Raw genomic sequence first — 27,632 nt, 5'->3', positions numbered from 1 at the left:
GAGTACTTCAAATCGTTGTATGAAAAAAAAATCATAACTGAACGGGTTTTTGAGTTTGGATTAATTGCTTTTGAATTTCTTTCCATCAATGATATGCTTTAATAGAGAAAGATAAACCGAGGAAGATGTTATACTATCTAAACTTTAAATGTTGAATAAACAAATAATACGTTTCTCTTTCCAATCTTTTACTCCCCCTCCCCCAAATTTCTTTGTTACCTACTGTATTAATGTTTAAGACACGTCCATCTAAATGAAGTCTGATTGATCTCCAGCTAATCTCCCTGTTTTAAAACAAAATTAGATATGACCCCCTTTAAATTCGATCCAAAAATATGGGGAATAGATATTCAAAATGTCGTTATAAATTCCATTAAGTCTAAAACTAATCCAAATAAGATTTCTTTTATTCGGATATTCTTAGATACATTTCTTTTTTGGCGGAAATTACCAAAAAATGTTTTAACTATCTTTCTGACTTTAAAACACTGATTTAAGATTTATGTTGTACGCAACATATAGTAAAACATTTTAAGCTGAGATGGAAAAAAAAAGGAATAAGAACCCTGTCTTTTTTCCTATTTTGAAACTACGATGTTTTTACAAAGTTCAATTTTGTCGTAATTTTAAGGCAAATGGCGGATTCGGGGATGGGGACGAACATGTCGTTAACCCTAGGATTGGACAAAGTATCGTGTTTTGCCTTAAAGTCGTCAACTGGTTTTTAGTCTCGCTACACTCGGTGATATATTTTTTTTTAATTTGATAGAAAACGCCCCTTTCAAAATCAAGGAATCGTCCCTAAAGGTAAACATAGATTTGAACTGTGCAGTATATCTGAGGTAGTTAATGCACACCTTTGCTGTGCATTATCCAGATTATAACACAGTAAGAACAAAGAGATTTTACCCATGTCATGTGTTAAGACATTGTAGGGGTGGTACTAGTTTATAGATACGTGAGTTTGTACAAACATTATGACATTGTAAGGGTGGTACTAGTTTATAGATACGTGAGTGTGTACAAATATTATGACATTGTAAGGGTGGTACTAGTTTACAGATACGTGAGTTTGTACAAACATTATGTCATTGTAAGGGTGGTACTAGTTTATAGATACGTGAGTGTGTACAAATATTATGACATTGTAAGGGTGGTACTAGTTTACAGATACGTGAGTGTGTTCAAACTAAATGACATTGTAAGGGTGGTACTAGTTTATAGATACGTGAGTGTGTACAAACTAAATGACATTGTAAGGGTGGTACTAGTTTACAGATACGTGAGTGTGTACAAACTAAATGACATTGTAAGAGTGGTACTAGTTTATAGATACGTGAGTGTGTACAAACTAAATGACATTGTAAGGGTGGTACTAGTTTACAGATACGTGAGTTTGTACAAACTAAATGACATTGTAAGGGTGGTACTAGTTTATAGATACGTGAGTGTGTACAAACATTATGACATTGTAAGGGTGGTACTAGTTTACAGATACGTGAGTGTGTACAAACTAAATGAAACTGTAAGGGTGGTACTAGTTTATAAATACGTGAGTGTGTACAAACTAAATGACATTGTAAGGGTGGTACTAGTTTATAGATACGTGAGTGTGTACAAACTAAATGACATTGTACGGGTGGTACTAGTTTATAGATACGTGAGTGTGTACAAACTAAATGACATTGTAAGGGTGGTACTAGTTTATAGATACGTGAGTGTGTACAAACTAAATGACATTGTAAGGGTGGTACTAGTTTATAGATACGTGAGTGTGTACAAACTAAATGAAACTGTAAGGGTGGTACTTGTTTATAGATACGTGAGTGTGTACAAACTAAATGACATTGTAAGGGTGGTACTAGTTTATAGATACGTGAGTGTGTACAAACTAAATGACATTGTAAGGGTGGTACTAGTTTATAGATACGTGAGTGTGTACAAACTAAATGACATTGTAAGGGTGGTACTAGTTTATAGATACGTGAGTGTGTACAAACTAAATGAAATTGTAAGAGTGGTACTAGTTTATAGATACGTGAGTGTGTACAAACTAAATGACATTGTAAGGGTGGTACTAGTTTATAGATACGTGAGTGTGTACAAACTAAATGACATTGTAAGGGTGGTACTAGTTTAGAGATACATGAGTGTTTACAAACTAAATGACATTGTAAGGGTGGTACTAGTTTACAGATACGTGAGTGTGTACAAACTAAATGACATTGTAAGGGTGGTACTAGTTTACAGATACGTGAGTGTGTACAAACTAAATGACATTGTAAGAGTGGTACTAGTTTATAGATACGTGAGTGTGTACAAACTAAATGACATTGTAAGGGTGGTACTAGTTTACAGATACGTGAGTTTGTACAAACTAAATGACATTGTAAGGGTGGTACTAGTTTATAGATACGTGAGTGTGTACAAACATTATGACATTGTAAGGGTGGTACTAGTTTACAGATACGTGAGTGTGTACAAACTAAATGAAACTGTAAGGGTGGTACTAGTTTATAAATACGTGAGTGTGTACAAACTAAATGACATTGTAAGGGTGGTACTAGTTTATAGATACGTGAGTGTGTACAAACTAAATGACATTGTAAGGGTGGTACTAGTTTATAGATACGTGAGTGTGTACAAACTAAATGACATTGTAAGGGTGGTACTAGTTTATAGATACGTGAGTGTGTACAAACTAAATGACATTGTAAGGGTGGTACTAGTTTATAGATACGTGAGTGTGTACAAACTAAATGAAACTGTAAGGGTGGTACTTGTTTATAGATACGTGAGTGTGTACAAACTAAATGACATTGTAAGGGTGGTACTAGTTTATAGATACGTGAGTGTGTACAAACTAAATGACATTGTAAGGGTGGTACTAGTTTATAGATACGTGAGTGTGTACAAACTAAATGACATTGTAAGGGTGGTACTAGTTAATTTTTTCGAAAAACTAAGGATTTTCTTACGCCCAGGAGTAGATTACCTTAGCCGTATTTGGCACAACTTTTAGGAATTTTTGGGTCCTCAATGCTCTTCAACTTTGTATTTGTTTGGCATTTTAACTGTTTTGATCTGAGCGTCACTGATGAGTCTTATGTAGACGAAACGCGCGTCTGGCGTATTAAATTATAATCCTGGTACCTTTGATAACTATTTACACCACTGGGTCGATGCCACTGCTGGTGGACGTTTCGTCCCCGAGGGTATCACCAGCCCAGTAGTCAGCACTTCGGTGTTGACATGAATATCAATTATATGGTCATTTCTATAAATTTTCTGTTTACAAAACTTTTAATTTTTTCGAAAAACTAAGGATTTTCTTACGCCCAGGAGTAGATTACCTTAGCCGTATTTGGCACAACTTTTAGGAATTTTTGGGTCCTCAATGCTCTTCAACTTTGTATTTGTTTGGCATTTTAACTGTTTTGATCTGAGCGTCACTGATGAGTCTTATGTAGACGAAACGCGCGTCTGGCGTATTAAATTATAATCCTGGTACCTTTGATAACTATTTACACCACTGGGTCGATGCCACTGCTGGTGGACGTTTCGTCCCCGAGGGTATCACCAGCCCAGTAGTCAGCACTTCGGTGTTGACATGAATATCAATTATATGGTCATTTCTATAAATTTTCTGTTTACAAAACTTTTAATTTTTTCGAAAAACTAAGGATTTTCTTACGCCCAGGAGTAGATTACCTTAGCCGTATTTGGCACAACTTTTAGGAATTTTTGGGTCCTCAATGCTCTTCAACTTTGTATTTGTTTGGCATTTTAACTGTTTTGATCTGAGCGTCACTGATGAGTCTTATGTAGACGAAACGCGCGTCTGGCGTATTAAATTATAATCCTGGTACCTTTGATAACTATTTACACCACTGGGTCGATGCCACTGCTGGTGGACGTTTCGTCCCCGAGGGTATCACCAGCCCAGTAGTCAGCACTTCGGTGTTGACATGAATATCAATTATATGGTCATTTCTATAAATTTTCTGTTTACAAAACTTTTAATTTTTTCGAAAAACTAAGGATTTTCTTACGCCCAGGAGTAGATTACCTTAGCCGTATTTGGCACAACTTTTAGGAATTTTTGGGTCCTCAATGCTCTTCAACTTTGTATTTGTTTGGCATTTTAACTGTTTTGATCTGAGCGTCACTGATGAGTCTTATGTAGACGAAACGCGCGTCTGGCGTATTAAATTATAATCCTGGTACCTTTGATAACTATTTACACCACTGGGTCGATGCCACTGCTGGTGGACGTTTCGTCCCCGAGGGTATCACCAGCCCAGTAGTCAGCACTTCGGTGTTGACATGAATATCAATTATATGGTCATTTCTATAAATTTTCTGTTTACAAAACTTTTAATTTTTTCGAAAAACTAAGGATTTTCTTACGCCCAGGAGTAGATTACCTTAGCCGTATTTGGCACAACTTTTAGGAATTTTTGGGTCCTCAATGCTCTTCAACTTTGTATTTGTTTGGCATTTTAACTGTTTTGATCTGAGCGTCACTGATGAGTCTTATGTAGACGAAACGCGCGTCTGGCGTATTAAATTATAATCCTGGTACCTTTGATAACTATTATAGATACGTGAGTGTGTACAAACTAAATGAAATTGTACGTGAGTGTGTACAAACTAAATGAAATTGTAAGAGTGGTACTAGTTTATAGATACGTGAGTGTGTACAAACTAAATGACATTGTAAGGGTGGTACTAGTTTATAGATACGTGAGTGTGTACAAACTAAATGACATTGTAAGGGTGGTACTAGTTTAGAGATACATGAGTGTTTACAAACTAAATGACATTGTAAGGGTGGTACTAGTTTACAGATACGTGAGTGTGTACAAACTAAATGACATTGTAAGGGTGGTACTAGTTTAGAGATACATGAGTGTTTACAAACTAAATGACATTGTAAGAGTGGTACTAGTTTATAGATACGTGAGTGTGTACAAACTAAATGACATTGTAAGGGTGGTACTAGTTTATAGATACGTGAGTGTGTACAAACTAAATGACATTGTAAGGGTGGTACTAGTTTAGAGATACATGAGTGTTTACAAACTAAATGACATTGTAAGGGTGGTACTAGTTTATAGATACGTGAGTGTGTACAAACTAAATGAAATTGTAAGAGTGCTACTAGTTTAGAGATACGTGAGTGTGTACAAACTAAATGACATTGTAAGGGTGGTACTAGTTTATAGATACGTGAGTGTATACAAACTAAATGACATTATAAGGGTGGTACTAGTTTATAGATACGTGAGTGTGTACAAACTAAATGACATTGTAAGGGTGGTACTAGTTTATAGATACGTGAGTGTGTACAAACTAAATGACACTGTAAGGGTGGTACTAGTTTATAGATACGTGAGTGTGTACAAACTAAATGACATTGTAAGGGTGGTACTAGTTTATAGATACGTGAGTGTGTACAAACTAAATGACATTGTAAGGGTGGTACTAGTTTATAGATACGTGAGTGTGTACAAACTAAATGACATTGTAAGGGTGGTACTAGTTTATAGATACGTGAGTGTGTACAAACTAAATGAAATTGTAAGAGTGGTACTAGTTTATAGATACGTGAGTGTGTACAAACTAAATGACATTGTAAGGGTGGTACTAGTTTATAGATACGTGAGTGTGTACAAACTAAATGACATTGTAAGGGTGGTACTAGTTTAGAGATACATGAGTGTGTACAAACTAAATGACATTGTAAGGGTGGTACTAGTTTACAGATACGTGAGTGTGTACAAACTAAATGACATTGTAAGGGTGGTACTAGTTTATAGATACGTGAGTGTGTACAAACTAAATGAAATTGTAAGAGTGCTACTAGTTTAGAGATACGTATTCAGTATTTATATAAAATAAGATGTGATACATGTATGATAACCAATGACACAACTCTCTACCAGAAAACGATTAAATGACTTAGAAATTAACATCTACATTTAGTTAGGTCATTTTTTGCTTATCAATTCTAAATCATCTGTTATCAGTTACAAATCTATAGTGTTTCAAATTACTTACATGAAGACTTGTCATGAAGTTGAGTCGGTCAAGCAGAATGAGAAACCATTTATATATTTTTGTACTGACAATGTACTTTAAATTTCCTCTGTCAAAATACGTTAATTAAATATCCTTTCAAATTTATCTAACTACTTTTAAATGCTTATAAACACTAGAAAAAAATCCGTAAAAAAAGTTGAACATCATAAAATAATACGTTGAATAGATAAAATGTGTGTAGTGAGTTCCCCCGTATTCCTGAGGAAATACATCCTCCAAAATTGACACGAACTTATCCGGTATATTTTGGATACTAACAATAATGTAATAAATTTTAGTAACCATTCAAAATTATGAATATAAAAAGCTCGGAAGTTGGATCTAGATATAGCTACTTTGTAAGTTTAAATCAAACGTGACTTGAATGTTTCCCGGAATTTTAAGTGAAGTTGACTTGCAATATCTATATATACTGACATGATCAACCTACTGAACCATGTATCTAGATATTTTGTTATCCTGATACAAACTGTTAAAATATTACCTTGTCTTTCGCTTTTCTTGGAGTATACATCCAAATAAACAACAATGAAAAACAAAAAACATTAAAAAAAACCTCATCAAATTACAAAAACCAAATAACATTAGAGGGATGTCGGGTACTAAGGAAAATGCATATGACTGTTTCAGTTCACAAAATCTACGTCTGGTTACGAGAAAGGATATCTGGAATTGGATGTGAATGTGAGACTGAGCATTGAACGTTTGTTAAACTTAATATAAAGTCAAGAGCGTTTGGTTAACATTCATTGTCCAATACTTCATAAAACACAGAATTTTCAGTGTCATCAAACCATACATCTTAACTGAAAAAAACACAAATATTTCAAAAGCATCCAACGAGTTTAAACTCTAAAGGCACCTAACACCAGTCTGGTCAAAGCACGACTTTGTGCTACGTCAAAATGAATAAGTTATGGCATGGTTTGACACCATAACCAAATAGAAATACATGATTAGTTATTAAACATTAAAGTATTAAAAATAAAATCAATATTAGTAACAATAAAGACAATGTTCACATATTTGACTCTATTCTTATCATGTGTGATTAAACGGTAGCCATTGTTATTTGACTGATAATCGGGAAGAACGAATGATGTCATACCATGTCTCATTTAACGGTAGCCATTGTGATTTGACTTATAATCGGGAAGGACGACTGATGTCAGGCCATGTCTAATTTAACGGTAGCCATTGTGATTTGACTTATAATAGAGAAAGACGACTGATGTCATACCATGTCTCATTTAACTGTAGCCATTGTGATTTGACTGATAATCGGGAAGGACGAATGATGTCATGCCATGTCTAATTTAATGGTTGTCATTGTGATTTGACTTATAATCGAGAAGGACGACTGATGTCAGGCCATGTCTGATTAAACGGTAGCCATTGTGATTTGACTGATAATCGGGAAGGACGACTGATGTCAGGCCATGTCTAATTTAATGGTTGTCATTGTGATTTGACTTATAATCGAGAAGGACGACTGATGTCAGGCCATGTCTGATTAAACGGTAGCCATTGTGATTTGACTTATAATCGAGAAGGACGACTGATGTCAGGCCATGTCTAATTTAATGGTTGTCATTGTGATTTGACTTATAATCGAGAAGGACGACTGATTTCAGGCCATGTCTGATTAAACGGTAGCCATTGTGATTTGACTGATAATCAGGAAGGACGACTGATGTCATGCCATGTCTGATTAAACGGTAGCCATTGTGATGTGACTGATAATCGGGAAGGACGACTGATGTCATACCATATCTGATTCAACGAAAGCGATTGTGATTTGATTGATAATCGGGAAGAACGAATGATGTCAGGCCATGTTTGATTTAATGGTTGTCATTGTGATTTGACTTATAATCGAGAAGGACGACTGATGTCATACCATATCTGATTCAACGGTAGCCTTTGTGATTTGACTGATAATCGGGAAGGACGACTGATGTCATGCCATGTCTAATTTAATGGTTGTCATTGTGATTTGACTTATAATCGAGAAGGACGACTGATTTCATGCCATGTCTGATTAAACGGTAGCCATTGTGATTTGACTTATTATCGAGAAAGACGAATGATGTCAGGCCATGTCTGATTAAACGGTAGCCATTGTGATTTGACTTATAATCGGGAAGGACGAATGATGTCATACCATGTCTAATTTAATGGTTGTCATTGTGATTTGACTTATAATCGAGAAGGACGACTGATGTCATGTCATGTCTGATTAAACGGTAGCCATTGTGATTTGACTGATAATCAGGAAGGACGACTGATGGCATACCATGTCTCATTTAACTGTAGCCATTGTGATTTGACTGATAATCGGGAAGGACGAATGATGTCATACCATGTCTAATTTAATGGTTGTCATTGTGATTTGACTTATAATCGAGAAGGACGACTGATGTCAGGCCATGTCTGATTTAAAGGAAGCCATTGTGATTTAACTGATAATCTGGAAGGACGACTGATGTCATGCCATGTCTGATTTAACGGTAGCCATTGTGATTTGACTTGTAATCGAGAAGGACGACTGATGTCATGCCATGTCTGATTAAACGGTAGCCATTGTGATTTGACTGATAATCGGGAAGGACGACTGATGTCATGCCATGTCTGATTTAACGGTAGCCATTGTGATTTGACTTATAATCGAGAAGGACGAAGGATGTCAAGCCATGTCTGATTAAACGGTAGCCGTTGTGATTTGACTGATAATAGGGAAGGACGACTGATGCCATGCCATGTCTGATTTAACGGTAGCCATTGTGATTTGACTGAAAATCAGGAAGGACGAATGGTTTCTTGCCGTGTCTGATTCAACAGATGCCATTGTGATTTGAATGATAATTCGGAAGGACGATTGATGTCATGCTATATCTGATTTTTAGGTAGCCATTGTGATTTGACTGATAATCGGGAAGGACGACTGATTTCATGCCATGTCTAATTTAACGGTAGCGATTGTGATTTGACTGATAATCGGGAAGGACGACTGATGTCATACCATATCTGATTCAACGGTAGCCATTGCGAATTAACTGATAATCGGGAAGAACGAATGATGTCATACCATATCTGATTCAACGGTAGCGATTGTGATTTGACTGATAATCAGGAAGGAGGAATGATGTTATGCCATGTCTGATTTAATGGTTGTCATTGTGATTTGACTGATAATCGAGAAGGACGACTGATGTCATACCATATCTGATTCAACGGTAGCGATTGTGATTTGATTGATAATCAGGAAGGAGGAATGATTTCATGCCATGTCTGATTTAATGGTTGTCATTGTGATTTGATTGATATTCGGGAAGGACGACTGATGTCATACTTTATCTGATTTAACGGTAGCCATTGTGATTTGACTGATAATCGGTAAGGACCAATGATGTCATGCCATGTCTGATCTAACGGGATGGACGACTGATGTCATACCATATCCAATTTAACGGTAGCCATTGTGATTTGACTGATAATCGGGAAGGACGACTGATGTCATACCATGTCTAAATTAAATTTAGCCATTGTGATTTGACTGATAATCGAGAAGGACGATTGATGTCATACCATATCTATGCGAGCAATTTTCATTGTAATGAGCATGATTTCTAAAATTTTAATGTTTCATGCCTTTCATTTAAAACAGTTTATATTGACTTCTGGTTTGCCTTTAGATTATGGACTTTTGCTTCGAATTTTCCTCGGAGTTCAATATTTTTGTGATTTTACTTTTTACTTCATTTTATTCAATGATTTATTTCTATCATAGAAAGTTTTTGGCGAAACACTAGATAATAATGATTTAATTGTTGCCATTGTGATTTGACTGATAATCGGGTGGGACGAATGATATCATACCATGTCTGATTTTACGGGAAGGACGAATTATGTCACACCATGTCTGAATTAACGGGACGGGGTCTGCACACATCTGTAGCGCCATATGTGAAAATGTCATCAACATAATACAAACCCCAGGGACTTGGTCAACAGATTAACATTTTGTTTATTAATGGTTTTCTTATCTTACTTTGTATTTCCTGTCTATTTGTATTACATTAGCAACGTTTCTAACGTTGGCATCACTATTTCTTTGACCCGAAAATCAAAGCTTCTTCAGAAAGAAGAATCATGAAGGACTAAATTGAGTCACATGAATCTATTTTTAACTATTTTTATTGAAAGAAGGGTTGACTATTCAAATTGGCGACTTAGATCCCGTCATGATTTTTCAGTTAACGGATTTGAATAGTAAACTGACCATTTCTAGAAGAAAAAAAAATATTGATGACGACATTAAAAACGTTAATAATGTAATACAAGTAAAGACAAAATACGAAAAAATATTGAAAAACATTGTTAAACAAAATTTTAAATCAGCTACCCGAGTCCCTGTGGTTTGAACAGCATACATTTAAATCATGTGAAATGTTCAGTCAATTGTATTCCAAAATAAAGAGTGCTTCTCTTTCTACTATTATAGTAATGGATTCTAAAATAGATATTAAGGTTTTGCAGTATTGGAGATGCATTTTCTAAATAGTTACCAACATTTGGTTAACCATATCAACATACATATGTTACAGGCTTTTTCTAAATTTATGCATTTTGTAAAATGACTGAATTTTCAGGCAATTTATAAAATGCCTAACCTTGTCAGGCATTATACAAAATGACTAAAACTACCTAGTCATTTTGTAAAATTAAAATGACTGAAATTTGAAACAAAATTCCACAAATTGCCTTTTCAGTTTCAGGCTCTTTGTTAGAAGAATTATATCATTGAGATGTATATTACAAAAGTGAGAAAAACACAATATTTTGCAAAGAAATTACTAATGGTTCGGTAGAATTAATTTATTTTCCAAAAACCAGCTGCGAAAGTTTGTATGTCATATGATGTGTTCTTTTTAGCATTACTACGTTAAGTTTGTACACACTCTGTATTTCAGATAGTAAATTTATAATTATTTTGTCAAAATGATAGGAGTACAAATTGTTCGTTCAATAGAACAAACTTTCCAAACGATTCAAAACAGTGAAGTGAAACAAATGAAACAGAGAAAAAGAGGTTTTGTTTATAATTGACTGATTGTTTGCTTTCAGAAGCAAATATTTCATACATTTTTAAGATGAGAAGGATTTGATTATAATTCATATGGGTATTTTCTGCAGTGGATTATTCTGGATAAAGGACAGGAATTACGACTGCCGCTTGCCCTACTATAGCATGGGTTTCGCGATTCACACCAGTTTATGGTTGTGATGCCAATATACGAGTATCTTCATATTCACTGCCTCGAGTAAACTCCAGTTATAGATCGATCACTCATTATGGGCAGATCTGATTCACTGAGTTAAGTTCTTTTAAAGCTATAAGGGGATTGAGGGATCTCTGCTGTGCAGAAATATTTTAACTTAATTCAACGGAAGGCATCAGCTTTTTTCAAGATACATAACTGAATATTTACCACCCTATCCATTGCACAAATATCACACGGACCCTAAATGCATGATAATAATTGTTGGTTTTATTTTGTAAATACACATAAATAAGTGTACTTATCTGTTTTTATTTTAAACTAAAATGAAAACAAAGTTTTAAATAAAACACGATGGTAATTATTGAAAAAGTTAGCTTTGAGTCGTCATTGTTTGTTAATCAAATCTCATGATATTAATTACGAAAAACCACAAATACATACCTTGATTTTGCTCGGTTCTACCAATAAAATTCCCCAACATCAATATTCAGTATCCATGGCCACAAAAACGCCTTCTGATTTTATAATCGGTGCAAATGACAAAAGTGATAATACATGTTGAGGTTTTATTGAATTTGATCAAATGTGGTCTGAATGTTTTGACACTTAAAATTGTACTTTGAATTTGAATGAAATGTAAATTCTTGGTGTCTATAAAGTGAAAAACGAAATACAATTGAATCAAAACATTAAGAAACAAAACGAAACAAATAAGGTAAAACAAAAAATGGCACAAAAAGTGAATGTTATATATTTAATAATTCTTTGAATAAGATTTTAAATTTATTTACACAAGTATGCAATTTAAAATCTGCAAAATTTTAGAGATACGGTTTTCAATTATTTTACTGTTTGAAAAAGTGTTAAGGTTTTTGATGAAATAAATAAAAAAAAACGTAAATGCTATGCCGAACAATTTAGGAAGCAATATTAAATGTGTTATGTAGTTAAGATTTGCCCACTACTTGGTTCAATATTCATTTTAGATGTTTGCAGTGACGGTTTAATTTTGAGTTGTATTGTTAAACTATTTTCTACGATTTATGCATCATTTTTCTGAGTGTAAGTAAAAATACTGTCAATTTTCAATATAAATTTCTGCACGGAATTTTAAGGGCAAATAATGACATGATGTGAAAACCATTGACACGTGACATGTAATATTCAAGCTCCAAACTATAAAGTTATTCTAAAGCTTGATGTATTTTACCTAAAGTCAAAATCAATTTAATCCCTAAAAATTGAATAAATTAAATCTACTATATGATCAGATGTTTTATTATAATTTTGCGGGAAAATGTTGATTTGTGTTGCTGTTTATTTTTACCCGGATCATAATGTGTTTACATAGGAGACATTTGGAAAAAGAGGGTATGTATTTTTCATATACTGTCTACAATATTAGTTGTAATGCAAATGAAAAACGATTGTCTACTTCTATGTGGCTATTAAAAATGTCCTTATGCAAATTAAAATGTAAGCTCAGCCCGATCAGTTGAAAAAACATTGGTTAAAATCCGCATTCAATATTTCCGAAACGCAGATACACTTTGTGTGTGTGTCAACCAGTACACGCCAAGTTAAAAGTGAACAAAAACTATCGAGTATTTTCAGACACGAAAGATACACTTTGTGTGTGTGTCAACCAGTAAACGCCAAGTTAGTAGTGAACAAAAACTATCGAGTATTTACAGGAACGAAAACAAAGAAAAGTGAAGTGATGTCTGCAACAACTGTACAGAGTAAAAATCAGGTATCCATAGTAACGTCAGGAATCCAACAAACAGATCCAGAAGGAGTCGTTTGTGAGAGTATGGTTGACACTTTAAGATAGTTTTTCCAGTCTAACAATTGTTCTATAGATGAAGCTGTATTTACATGCATATGTTAATGTGCTGACTATAGACACACCTGTCTCTGTCTCTATAAAGATCTATGAAGTCAACTGAAATAAGGGCGACGATTTCTCTTTATTCGTATGTTTCTGTAAACGTAAGGTGAATGTGTCAATGTTTCATCCGATTGGTAAAATAAACATGAAAAGGAAGTATCATTGAAAACCGTAACGATATATGAAATGTTTTGAAAGTATACCGATAGTAATATAGGTAAAATAAACAAAGCAACATATAAATTCTGAAGTTATTTATATGCATTTTTACGTTATGCACGTATGACGTCTTTACACAAATTACATATTATTACGTTAGCACGAAAGACGCATGTACAAAGATTAAACATTGTTACATTAGCACGTATGAAGCCTGTACACAAATTATACAGTGATACGTTAGCACGTATGACGCCTGTACACAAATAATACAGTGATACGTTAGCACGTATGACGCCTGTACACAAATGATAGTGTGATACGTTAGCACGAATGACGCCTGTACAAAAATTATACAGTGATACATTAGCACGTATGACGCCTGTACACAAATTACACATTGTTACATTAAGCATTCTCCAAAAATATTTAAATAAAAACCTAAAAGATAACTTTGAAAATATATTCTTTGAGAATTTAGAATTAACCAAGGTAACAAGTGAAATGTTCCTGTACAGTAACATTAAAACAAAATACGAATATACACAAATACATTCTTAAAACATAGTTCTTGAGAAAAAAAAACCCACATATATTACACTTACTTCAAACAGGAACTATCCTCGGAGTTTGATATTGTTGTTATTTTACTTGGTTTTTTTTTTTTTTTTTTTTAACTTTATCTTATATTATGCAGCTTACTATTTCGTTCATTAAAAAGACGCAACACCTGAATAAATATTATTACATTTTTGCTACTGCTTAAGGATATATATGATGTTCTTATATTGGTATTGTATTATTTATATGCCCTCAACCCCTGAATTTATTAATACGGATGACTCTTGTACACAAATAACGACCATTAAATAAAACAAATAGTTTCTCATTATTATTAAAAAATCTATATGAAAAGGGTGAGTTAACCTAGTGGCAGTCCTATCAATAAAGTTAAAAAGTAGCCCCTTTTGAAGTTATTGGAAGTTTTATATATTTTGCGAGTAATCTACGTATATTCTTTTGATAAATCATATGAAGAATGCGTAAGGAAAACCACAAAACAAACTAAAAACATATGGTTCACTCATAATGAATAAGTCTGCAGTTACCAGGTCGTCATAACTAATCTGGAGGTCATCTGACTCAAATCAAATATTGTATGTGGATTTTTATTTATTTATTATTCATCTTTATTTGTGCAAGTTTGTCCATTCGTTTTTGATGCGTTTTGTCATTTGATTTTGCCATGTGATTATGGACTTTCCGATTAGATTTTCCTCTGAGTTCAGTATTTTTGTGATTTTACTTTTTACTTATAAGTAGGTTTCTTTTTGTGTTCAAATACGCTGTTTGAAAGAACTTTGCGACAACGAAATATATGTTTACATTGTGTAACATATATAAAAGAAAATATAGCTTAAATGCCATTGAGACAACTCTATAGAATAGACCAAGTGACACAAACATTAGCTTCAGATCACAGTTAGGCCTTCCACAAAGATCAACAATGGACAAAGCCCATACTACATGTTGATTTTTCGTTCATCATTTTGTACATAAATTAGACCGTTAGTTTTCTCGTGCGAATTGTCAGTTTTACATTTTTCATTTCGGGACATTTAATAGCTGGCTATGCAATATGGACATTTTATATTGATAAAGGTGGAACAGTGACCTATAGTACTTAATTTCTGTGTCAGTTGTTTCTTGTGGAGAATTGTTGCATTTGCGATTATACTCATCCGTTTGTTCTTATATTTATAAAAGAAAGCGTTTGTTAATCAAAACGGTAAAATCGAATACTTTACTGTCCCTTTGGTATCCTTCGTCCCTCTTTTACGACCCACATGCATTATATAAGTAAGAAGATATGTTATGATTATCATCTAATGGTCATTGTACGGCCTACACCAGCCCAGTAGTACCACGAGGGTATCACCAGCCCAGTAGTTAGCACTTCGGTGTTGACCCGAATATCAATTATTTTGACTTTAACTTCCTAAAAATCTACCTTGACCAAAACCTTTAACCTGAAACTTTCATTTTCTATGTTCAGTGGATCGTTAAATTGGGGCTACAAATATTATTTGGCATCAAAATTAGAAAGATCATAGCATAAGGAACATGTGTACTAAGTTTGAAGTCGATTGAACTTCAATTTCATCAAAAACTACCTTGACCAAAAACTTTAACCTGAAACGGGACAGACGAACGGACGGACGAACGAACAGACGAACGAACAGACGGATGCACAGACCAGGAAACATTAATGCCCCTCTACTATCGTAGGTGGGACATAACGAGGAATCTAACATGTTGATTTATGTACTAAAAAATGAAAACGAATATGATATGCAGCAACAAACGACAATTACTAGAGGCCACTGACTGGGGAAATGAGAGTAAAATCACAAAAATACGTTACTCCGAGGAAAATCTATTATGGAAAGTTCTTAATTAAAATCTCAAACACAGTACAGGCATTTTCTTATGTAGAAAAATGGTTGATTAAACCTAGTTTTAAAGCTAGCTAAACCTCTCACTTGTATGACAGTCGCATCTGATTCCATTATATTGACAACGATATGTGAACAAACTAACAGAAATAATAGGTAAACATGTCAAAAATAGGGTTACTGCAGTCAACATTGTGTTATTATCTTAATCATTATAAAAACAAACAAACATGTAACAAAAAAGCACAAAAAAGGCATATAGACAAATCACATTAAATAACATGAAAGACAAAATACAAAAAATTCATAGAACAATAACACGAAGACGGAATGGATACGTACAGAGCTACGTCATAAGTATCAATGCAACACAAAAAGCCATAAAGACAAAGTCCATTAGCGAAAATGAAAGACAAGAATACTACAATTATTAAAACAATGAGTGATAAATAAGTACAGAGTCACGTCAAATGGATATCACTTAAACAGACTAATCAGTAGAAGTGATATTCAGTAAGGCTAATGAAAGAATAATATAACACGTTTTAAGACGCTATATAACGTCAATACCAAGAATCTTTCCTTTAAGAAAATGGAAGAGACGTTCGTTGACATTCCACTGGCTCATTAACTTTCTGCTCAGACAATGGTGAAGTTTTACAAAGTCTGTGGAAGAGGCTGCAGGTTCTTGAATACCAAATAAGTTGGGAAATATATATCCCATATGCAGGTGAAGGTGGTATAATACTACTAAGGTTGGGGGATTGATAATTTCAAAATTTAAATCGTCTCGTTTGTCATAGATTCCGGTACTGAGATGACTGTGTGTGTGGTAAATTCAAGGTATAAGTCTGAAAATGAGGCGGAGGAAGCCGTGTCTGTTTTTTTAATTATTAGTTCTTTCTATTTCTATTTCTAATTCAAAACACACTTAAGAAAAAAAAGACAAAACAACACGAACCTCTACAAAAGCGAGAGCGACTAATATCCAATAAGGAAATGTCAGCGTCAAATGTTTGTTTCATAAGTTCAAAACCATGTAATGTTTTTTGACTGGATGATTTAAATGAGCTAATCTTGGAGAGTAAAAAAGAACTGCCTTTCTAATACATTGTTTTGTTTTAACTAATTATAAATAGCTAGTAATCTATTTATATAAAAATTAATATGATAATAGTACCAAACCCATTATATTTACCACGATGTATGAATAATACCACCAGATATAATATGTAAATGTTCTTCAGCCAAATGATATTTTTTGCTACCATAAAGATTTTGGTCAAACATTATGGGTTCAAAGGCAACGGCGAGTCAATGTTTTTTGTAGCCGAAAGTTGTATTAAAAAAACACGGAGAGCAGGTACCGGATGTTATGACACAGGAAACTAAATGTAACAGAAGTGGAAAAATGGAAATACTTCGTTTGTTTGATAATAAATGAAAGGAACGACATAGTCTTGGTTACATATGGAATCATTCCTCGTAATACTGTATTGACGTAACGCTATGGTTCAACCAGTTCGTTTCACATAAAAATGCAGCACTCACGTATGTTATTTTCAGACTGAAATGTTTTATTTTAAATAAATTATTTTGATTAACTTGATTATGCTGTTTCTGATATCATTATACTTTTTCTTTCAGATCGCCATTGGACAAGTCTTTTTCAAATAAGATACCTTTTTGGTATCTTTGCAACATTTTGGATTTTATGTACCATGGTAGATGTCATTCTACTTAAGAAACCGATATTTCAACAAATTATACCTAGGAAAGAAAATAAAAGCAATTATTTATTACTTTGGTATGCCCCACCATTTTGGGCTCGAAATATAAAACCTCAGAATGGATTGAAAAATTGCGTATTCGAAAACTGTAATATATCACTTGACAAGAGTTCTATAAATAAAAGTCACGTGTTAATATTCCATCACGCTGATCTCAATATAAAGCCACCAATAAGAACAGAGAATCAGATTTGGATATTCATGACATTAGAGTCTACAGTACATACGCGTGGGATCAACAGAAAACTGTGGAATAATGCATTTAACTGGACATGGACCTATCGACAAGATTCGCAAATATTTACACCATATGCAAAATTGTCTAAAAGATTAACGCTAAAAGACAAGAATTACACTGTGATATTTGAACAGAAATCAAAAGATGTTGCTTGGGTGGTAAGTAATTGTAATACATATTCAAAACGGATGAGATATGTGATAATGATGAAGAAGTATATCAATGTAGACATATATGGAAGGTGTGGAAAACCGTGCAGTTCATCGGGTGACAACTGTATCAAAAAATTAAGTAGTGACTATAAATTCTATCTTTCCTTCGAAAATTCATTATGTGATGATTATGTAACAGAAAAGGCATTCCGGTTGTACAAGGACGATTTCAATATAGTTCCTGTAATAAGAGGAGCTCCTAATGTCAAGGATATTTTACCAAATGGAACATTTATATCTACCTTGGATTTTAATTCTCCAAAACAATTGGCTCTTTATCTCAGGGATGTGGCATTCAATAAAACAAAGTATTTAACGTATATACAAGCAAAAGACAGGTATTCGGCGCATTCGAATATCGACTTAATAAGAGATGGCGCATGCACGTTGTGTAAAATATTAAATAGTGATAACAAAAGAAAAGGTACTGTTAATTTATCTCAATGGGCGTTGAAGAACAAATGCGTCAGTCCTAGTGATTTTATAAAATGATAGTCAACGCCTTTTGGAGATGATCCAGTGTCCTTAAAGTTGCTGTCTTGTAATTGACTTCTCCATAGGCTTACATGCAAAACAGCTAATCTTTAAAAATAAAAAAATAAAAAATGCTTCATAGAAAGAAAATTCATGTTCATATTATGTATGTACTACTGTTAAATTGTGATTTAATCAAAAAAAGGTGAGGCATTCCACGAAGAATGAAAAGTTAAGAATCTCTGAAGTCAAACTATATTTTCCTACTTTCTGGTCGCTGTTTTTACTAGGCCTTACCACTTCCAGTAAACATGATATCCTTCCACTTTTCTGGATTGATATTCCAATAAAGGGAAAAGGGAAAAAAAATCTTTATATATGTTTGAATTCAGTTCTATTGGAGAAAAAATTACCCTTTTACTGAGAAGCCGACTTTTCTAATCAATTAAATATGTCACGAACGAAAGAAACTTGAATACAAAATACTTCTGTTTCGATTTTTCTATTCACAGTAGTAGATATTTTCAGAAAAATATGTCAGAGTTGCAATTATTAAAACTGTCACCTCAAGCACTGGATGCTTTTATAAGATAAGTCAACTAGCAAACAACCGTTACCCCTTCAACATGCGATAACATGAAAATATTTAAATTGAAATGAATGATGACATCGAAAAAACACCATCTTATTTGACAATATAGAAAGCAACCAAATCTGAATGAAGTAATGATCCTTCCTGTCACATGTTACAAAAAATAACCAGTAAAATAACAAAAATACGAAACTCAGCGGAAAATTCAGGCCGAAAAGACCCCAATCAAATATTCAAAAGCTCAATAACATCAAAAAGAATGGATAATAACGGCCATATCCCTGACTTGGTTTAGGCATTTTCGTATGTAGAAAATGGTAAATGAAACCAGGTTTTAAATCAAGCGAAAGTTCTCATTTGTATGACGGTCGCATATTAATCTCCATTATTATGACAACGATGTGTGAAAAAAAACCCAGACATAATAGGTAAAAATGTCATAAATAGGGGTTCTGCAGTCAACATTGTGTTATAATCTTAATCACTATGAAAACAAACAAATATATAACAAAGAAGCACAAAAGGCATATAGACAAAGCATATTAGCAAAAACGGAAGACAAGAATACAAAAAATTATAATAGCACAACAACACAATGACGGGATTTACAAGTACAGAGCCACGTCATAAGTATCAAAGAAACACAAAAAATAATAAGGACAAAGCGCATTTGCCGAAAAGAAAGACAAAAATACAAAAATAACCATAGAACAGTAAGACAACGACGGGATGTCTATGTTTAGAGCCATGTCAAAGGCACAAAGAGGGGCGGAATATTCCAGAGGGACAGTCAAACTCATAACTTAGCAGGGCCGATAAGGTTGAAGAAAAGTTTCCCATAAATCAACAATATTGATGTCAATACATTTAAATTACCAAATGAAAGTAATCACCAATAATGCTCCTTCACAAAGTCCATTTTCTATCATGCCTCTGAATATTTTGCCATCTGCCTGTTCCAATGATCAGACACAAATTTAAACACCTAAATGATGTGATCAAAAGTCTGCAATATTCAGGACGTTTTAGAAGGTATGCTTTATTGAAATATCACTGAACCAATGTTGTACAAACTGATCACACAATATTGATGATTTAAGTGAAAACTTTCAACCAAGCTACTACACAGTGAATCTTAATTGTAAAACAAATAGAAGGTCTTCTTTCAATATGCAACTGTATAAACGACCATCTGCATTTATCAAACATATTTCCAAAATGTTTTGAAAATGTTGGAAAATAAAGGCAACAGTAGTATACCGCTGTTCAAAACTCATAAATCCAGGGACAAAAAACAAAATCGGGGTAAAAAAACTAAAACCGAGGGAAACGCATTAAATATAAGAGGAGAACAACGACATAACACCGAAACGTAACACACACAGAAACGGACCAAGCATCAGACAAAACACCACGAGAATAACAAATATAACATGAAAACCAAATACATGAATTAGGGATAGACAAGTACCGTGCCACGTCTGATCTCAATATCTCAAAAATAAGAGAAAACACAAACGACTCAACGTTAAAATGCAACACACACAGAAACGAACACATATTTGTAATGGAAAACATATTTGTATATTGTTGTTATATCTGTATGCTATATCTACATTATCGATACCCCATTTTTACTGTGTCATGTTTATCATTGTTTATGTAATGCTATTATTAATGAACTTATGTCTCTTTGTATAAGTGTTCAAATAAAAAATAGAATCCTGACATACAGATGTTCTTCTTGTACTACTAGCTGAAATATTTTAAATATTGACCATGGACTTCACCCTTTGTTTGATAAATTATAATGAAGTATTTGTTGTTCGTACATGTCCACATTTATGCGACATTATAACCAGGTTTGAACTAATATTCTGTCTTTTCACAGTATTATCGAACGACTCATATGTAGTTTTTTATAAAACATTTTAATGGTTTTCATTGTACACCGTGCGGTACAAATTTGCCATTCCAGAATTGGTCATTCTTTTGTTTCTTTACAAGATATTATAACAAGAAATTTCCAAGATAAAAATGTATCATTATTGATGTTTTACTACAAATTTCTTAGATATGCAAAAGTTAAAAGATTTTTTTTCCTTAATATCTTTGCCCCATCATATCTATAATATCTAGTTTGTGACTTTCTGACCTTCAATTTGTTCTTGTGATTTTGTCTTACCTTCTTAATGGTGAATGTAAGTGAAGAGCAATCATAAATTTATTAAGAAATCATTGGAGAAATGTTTGTTACCTTGTGTTTGTAATTTCTTTTTTAATTCAAAAGTTTCTGTTTAAAAATCATTAAAATGTTTGAAAAAGATTAATTCTATTCATTTTTTTATGCTTTTATAGAACTCACAGGAAATAGATTTGAAAAGATTGAAAACAACTAAATAGGCGGTGCGTAGAAATACCTTATATACAAATTACAAAACCCATAAAACAAAAAAAGATGCTAAAATATAATATTTATATAATTAAAACAAAAGAATAATCTATATTACAGAAATGTTTAGACTTTAAACAATTTCAGTTTTACTTCGATATCGAGTAGCATCAGTTAGAAATTAGTCATATAACTAGTGTATGTACAAGCATAAAACCGATGTTGGTTAATATGCAAGAATAAAGGTGAATTAAGTTATGTGTTAATAAAAAAAACGCATGCCAACCAAGAAGCAATTGAATCAGGTTTATAACTCTCTGTACAGGTTTAATTTCCAGGTAAAAGAAAATCTTTATAACAAGACTCAGACTTGACCATGTTGACAAATAGATAATTTAACTATCTTAATTTTACAAATCTGATAATTATGTAAGATATAAATATATGTTTAAATAATTACATTAGATGTATGTTTCATCATAATATTTTATTCTGATTTATTCGTGCGTACATTTTTAGAATGAAGCGCTTCCGCGCTTCATACAAAATGTACTTCGGTCAACGCTTTTACACCCCAATAAATTTACAAAAAGAAGCATTCAATTCTTAAATATATCTTTTATTTGGTGTAACTCTGTTCTCTTGTCAAATAAAAAGAAAGCCATATACATGTAGACATTCAAAAATTAAAAGGAAATAAAATTGAGAATGGAAATGGGGAATGTGTCAAAGAGACAACAACCCGCCCAAATAAAAAACAACAGCAGAGGGTCACCAACAGGTCTTCAATGTAGCGAGAAATTCCCGCACCCGGAGGCGTCCTTCAGCTGGCCCCTAAACAAATATATACTAGTCCAGTGATAATGAACGCCATACTAATTTCCAAATTGTACACAAGAAACTAAAATTAAAATAATACAAGACTAACAAAGGCCAGAGGCTCCTGACTTGGGACAGGCGCAAAAATGCGGCGGGGTTAAACATGTTTGTGAGATCTCAACCCTCCCCCTATACCTCTAACCAATGTAGTAAAGTAAACGCATAACAATACGCACATTAAAATTCAGTTCAAGAGAAATCCGAGTCTGATGTCAGAAGATGTAACCAAAGAAAATAAACAAAATGACAATAATACATAAATAACAACAGACTACTAGCAGTTAACTGACATGCCAGCTCCAGACTTCAACTAAACTGACTGAAAGATTATGATTTCATCATATGAACATCAGGCACAATCCTTCCCGTTAGGGGTTTAGTATCATACCATCATAACATATATGAGAAGAACATAACCCGTGTCATGCCAACAACTGTTTTTAGAATAAATGTGTTTAGTTCCGATGCAAAGACCTTATCAATGACTCAATATTAACGCCAAAATATGCAATCTTTAATGACTTGACAACAGTATCGTAATTATATCCCTTCTTAATAAGTCTATTCAAAGGTTTTGTAAGTTTCTGAGGTGAATACTGACACCTTTGTGCTTTATAAAGAATATTACCATAAAAAATTGGATGTGAAATACCTGAACGTATTAACAGTCTGCATGTTGAGCTATATTTACGAATAATGTCTTTATACCGATGATAAAATTTAGTAAATGTTTTGACTAGTTTGTGACATCGAAAACCCTGGTGTAATAATTTTTCAGTAATACATACATTTCTCTCGTTAAAATCTAAAACATTGTTACATACACGAGCGAATCGTACAAGTTGAGATATATAAACACCGTAAGATGGTGACAAGGGAACGTCACCATCTAAAAACGGATAATTAACGATAGGAAATGAAAAATCATCCCTTTTATCATAAATTTTAGTATTCAGCTTTCCATTAGTGATATAGATATCAAGATCGAGAAAAGGGCAGTGGTCATTGTTAGTATTAGCTTTATTTAAAGTAAGTTCAACAGGATAAATTTCATTAATATACATACTGAAGTCGTCATTATTAAGAGCCAAAATATCATCCAAATATCTAAAAGTATTATTAAATTTGTTTATCAGATGTTGTTTCGATGGGTCTTTGCTTATTTTTGTCATAAATTGTAACTCATAACAATACAAAAACAGGTCCGCAATAAGTGGTGCACAGGAAAGGTTATTTGGCAAGTATGGGTTTGACCTTTGATGAAGTATGGTTCCGACTGACAAAATAGGTTGAGAACTGGTCAAGTATTGGTCGCGTACAGGTCGATAATTAGTTTAAACAGTTTCTTACTTGTCGATTAATAATTCAGACTATTTTCAATGGCAAAGATAAGGGTCAAGTACAAATCAGTACAGTCGAATAGGGTTAATATTGAGGTCGAGATAAATCAAGAAAAATTTTAACCAATTCAGAATGGTCGAGTTAAAATAAGTACAGTCGAGTACTGGTTTATAGTGACATATCATTTCAAACAAGAGTTGATACCTTTAAGGGTCAGCTGATACAACAATGCAATACAGAAATAAAAATGCCTTTTAGTGTCAGTTCACCAGTTTCGTTGCCTGTATACAATCAAAACAAAATAATTGATGATTCATAAAAATAACACAGAATATGTTTTTCTTTAAAAAACAATTTAAAAAACATTATTACGATTACTCTTTTTTGTACTGAATTTCAAAGGGCAAAAAAACAAGTTGGAAATTGATTTACAAGATTCTAATAATACGAAATTTCCAGCGAATAAATAATATCTCAGAAGGTAATTACCATTTGAGCAGAACATGTCAATCTAACACATGTGATTCATGATTGGGTGTTTGACAAACTAGCTACATTTAGGGCAGCTGAATGTTGTTTTAGACATTCTAAACCGCAAAACATGAATGTTTTTTTTTAAGTTCATTGTCTTGCATGTGTTGGGCGAGTTCGAAAATAAGAGCTGACCTTTTTATTTTGATAGAGTGATGTTTCATTAAAACAAATGTATTCATATTGAACATTGCATGGTTAGCCCTCTCATGCCTACATGTCTTATTTTAGTGAATTTATATCAAAGATTTTAAGGTAAGGCTATACAGAGTGACAACCAAATATTCTAGAGGAGTTATTCACCTTGGAAACTAATATATACTAAATTGAGTCCTGGTATCAATGATGAGTTTATTCATATGCAAAATATCATTGTTATTCTCATTCCAAAATTTATTATAATGCATTAATTGAAAAGTTCAAATAATATAATACTGCATCGAAAGCGCAAATCGACAATTAATGTCTTTACAGTGATGCCCAAGGTCAAAATATTAAAAAGAATCTAAAGAAAGAAAAAAAAATTGTTTGTAGAGTTTGGCCTTTGATAGATTAAATATGAGAAACTCAGGGAAATTGGAAGGTTGTTTATTTTTTATTAGTGTTATAAAACAAACATGAAATCATTACAAACTAAAAAGGCCATATTTATTCGTGATGATTGCTATTATTGCTGTTGTAAATTTCGTTTTATAGTATGCTTGTTAACGAAACCACAGTAATCCTTGTAAATTTGAATGTGTAGTTTACCTGTCTTTGGTGTGTTCAATGTTATTCATTGATACAACTGTAACCAATTCAAAGTTAACAATTATTCATTAAATTGTCTGTAACCAATTCATAACTGTTTAAAATTACTTGGAACATAATGGGTTTGAATAGGAAACTTCTGAGAAAAGAAGGTATGTGTATTTCTTCCTTTGAAGTAACAATAAACAATTATAGCATATTCATTATCGGTTGTCGAAATATAAGCAATTGTACAAAGAAGTAACAAATTTATACATTGTACAAAGAAGGTACAAATTTATACATTGTACAAAGAGGGGGGCAAGGGGGGTCCCAATAACAGCAAAACAGCAAATTGATTTGGCTGATAACAGATAACAAGGAATTAAAATGGACAAAAACAGATAACAGTAAATGAAATATTAAAATAATTCGGTCTTTGACAAATCAGTATTTCTTAATACGGATATAATCCTTTGTAATGCATTCCATTTTCTATAACTATGTTTTTAGTATAAATTTATGTATCTAGAATGTATTTAAATTACTACTCAATATATTATAATATTTTTTAAAAGCTCGTTTACGGAACGTATTATGGTATACTGTTGTCCGTCTGTTGTCAACATGTCGGACATTAATTCAAAAACTCTTTAACCAATTTGCATTAAACTTTGGGAAATTGTTTATATCTCTTGCGTGAGCTCCCTTTTTGTTTTTTTTTATAAAGTTTAGATTTTAAGTTTCTGGGTAATGGGTTTTTATTCAATAAAATTGGTGTTTTTTTTCAGTTTTCTGATAATATCTCAAAAATGCTTTCACAAAGCAAGGAATTTTGGTGAATTGTTAATATCTATTAACATGAGGTCACTTTCAATTTTTATAAATTTTAGATTTTACGTTTCCAAGTTAACGGGTTTTATTAATTAAAAAGGGGGGGTTTCCAGTTTTCAGACATTAACACAAAAATGTTTTCAGCAGTTCTCATGAAACTTTGCTGAAATGTTTATATCTATTGTTGTAAACTCCCTTTCGATTTTTATCAATTTTAGATTTTATGTTATTGAGTTCAGGGATTTTATTCATTAGAAAAAGGTGGTATTTTCTAGTTTTCAAAAATAACCCAAAAATGCTTTCAGCAGTTCTCATGAAACGTTGGTGTATTGTTTATATATATTGACTGAAGCTCCCTTTGTTGCTAATAAAAAAAATGACCTAAAAGAGTTTGAATATTCTGACATTTTCTAAATGACCACTTAATGAGGTGTGTGAATTTTTCTTAATAAGACTATGAGGCAAAGTGGTATATAGGGTAGCAAAATCAAAAGCACCAATTATAAGCATGCAATTTATCAAGCACTTCGAACGAATTTTGACACTCCAAAAGCAATTTATTCCACTATTTTCAAAGGCCTTATTTGAACAATTTTTTATCAGCTGAGGTTTTTGATTGTACCAAGTGTACTAGTAAGTAGAATACATAGTTTAGTAGGGAAACAATGGCTTGAAACGAAAGAAATCTTTGTTTGTAATGAGTTACGTGCAGCTTCGGACCCAAGTACATGGTGGAACTTTCATTGTACAATGCATTTGGTTCTGCTTTGAAAAGAATAACAGAGCTGAGTCTATGTACCGTATTATATAAAAGGTTAACTGGTTGTTAGGACCTAGTCCTTAATTGAGATCCTTGCCAGATAAATAATTTGTTTTATACGAAAAGAAAATGCAAATATTAGGTTTTGCTTCTAATTAGGGTTCATGAATATCAGAAGTACATGTGTGTACGTCAGAAGCGCGTTTTTTAGTCAAAAGACGTAATGTGATGTTATATTCTCGAAAATTAAAAAAAAACAAATAAAGTACGACGTTAAAGAACATTGAGATTACAAACATTGAGATTACGAACATTGAGATCGCAAAAATACATCAAGGGTTACAAAGTCCTATGGGTTTACATGGGTTGAAAATCATTAGCATTTCGAAAAAAGTTAATGTATAATTAATTATTATGACCATATAAATTATAACGCATAATGCTGACTATTGGGCTGGTTATACCCTCGAGGAGACAAAATTCACCACCAGTGGCATCGATCCAGTGGTTGGCAATAAACTTGTTTTTTTTAATTCAAAAGTAAATTGTTGCTTTTTGTCTAATTAGCAATCATGCTACATCTTCTTGTTTTTATATATGTACCCCCACACCATCCCTTTACAAATTGTAGACTATTGTACTATAGGTTGCACTTTGTAAATACAGCTGTTTCTCAAAACACACCTCTTTTGGGGAGTAATCGAATATTCATAGAAAATTAATTTTGTTTACATACTGGTTCCCAGTTATGCTATCTGTGTTCCATATCGCAGAGACAGAACTTGGGAGTGTTACCAGTAAATAAACACGTGCATATTGTTTACATTGAAATCTGTGGTAACCTTTCATTCGAGGTAGGGGTAGTTAAGAAAATTAGTGTAAGTTTAAACTCTGAGAAGTTCAGGGCATATAAACGTTCAAAATATGCCGCACAGCCCTATATTTTGACCTTTGAAAAAAATTG

General features: G+C 33.0%; 1 protein-coding gene across 1 annotated transcript; it reads left to right on the top strand.

The window, feature by feature from the left end:
* Positions 1-12,664: 12,664 nt before the first annotated feature.
* On the top strand, positions 12,665-18,760 carry LOC139482739 (4-galactosyl-N-acetylglucosaminide 3-alpha-L-fucosyltransferase 9-like). The gene is made up of 2 exons (XM_071266809.1): positions 12,665-12,761; positions 17,544-18,760. Exons 1-2 carry the CDS (start codon positions 12,728-12,730, stop codon positions 18,626-18,628), a joined length of 1,119 nt encoding a protein of 372 aa, XP_071122910.1. The 5' UTR covers positions 12,665-12,727; the 3' UTR covers positions 18,629-18,760.
* Positions 18,761-27,632: the final 8,872 nt, after the last annotated feature.

This window comes from Mytilus edulis, chromosome 7 (assembly GCF_963676685.1).
Source record: "Mytilus edulis chromosome 7, xbMytEdul2.2, whole genome shotgun sequence".
In the NCBI taxonomy this organism is placed as follows: domain Eukaryota; kingdom Metazoa; phylum Mollusca; class Bivalvia; order Mytilida; family Mytilidae; genus Mytilus; species Mytilus edulis.
Note: the sequence above shows the minus strand (reverse complement) of the source record. Positions and strands in the feature narration are given on the sequence as shown.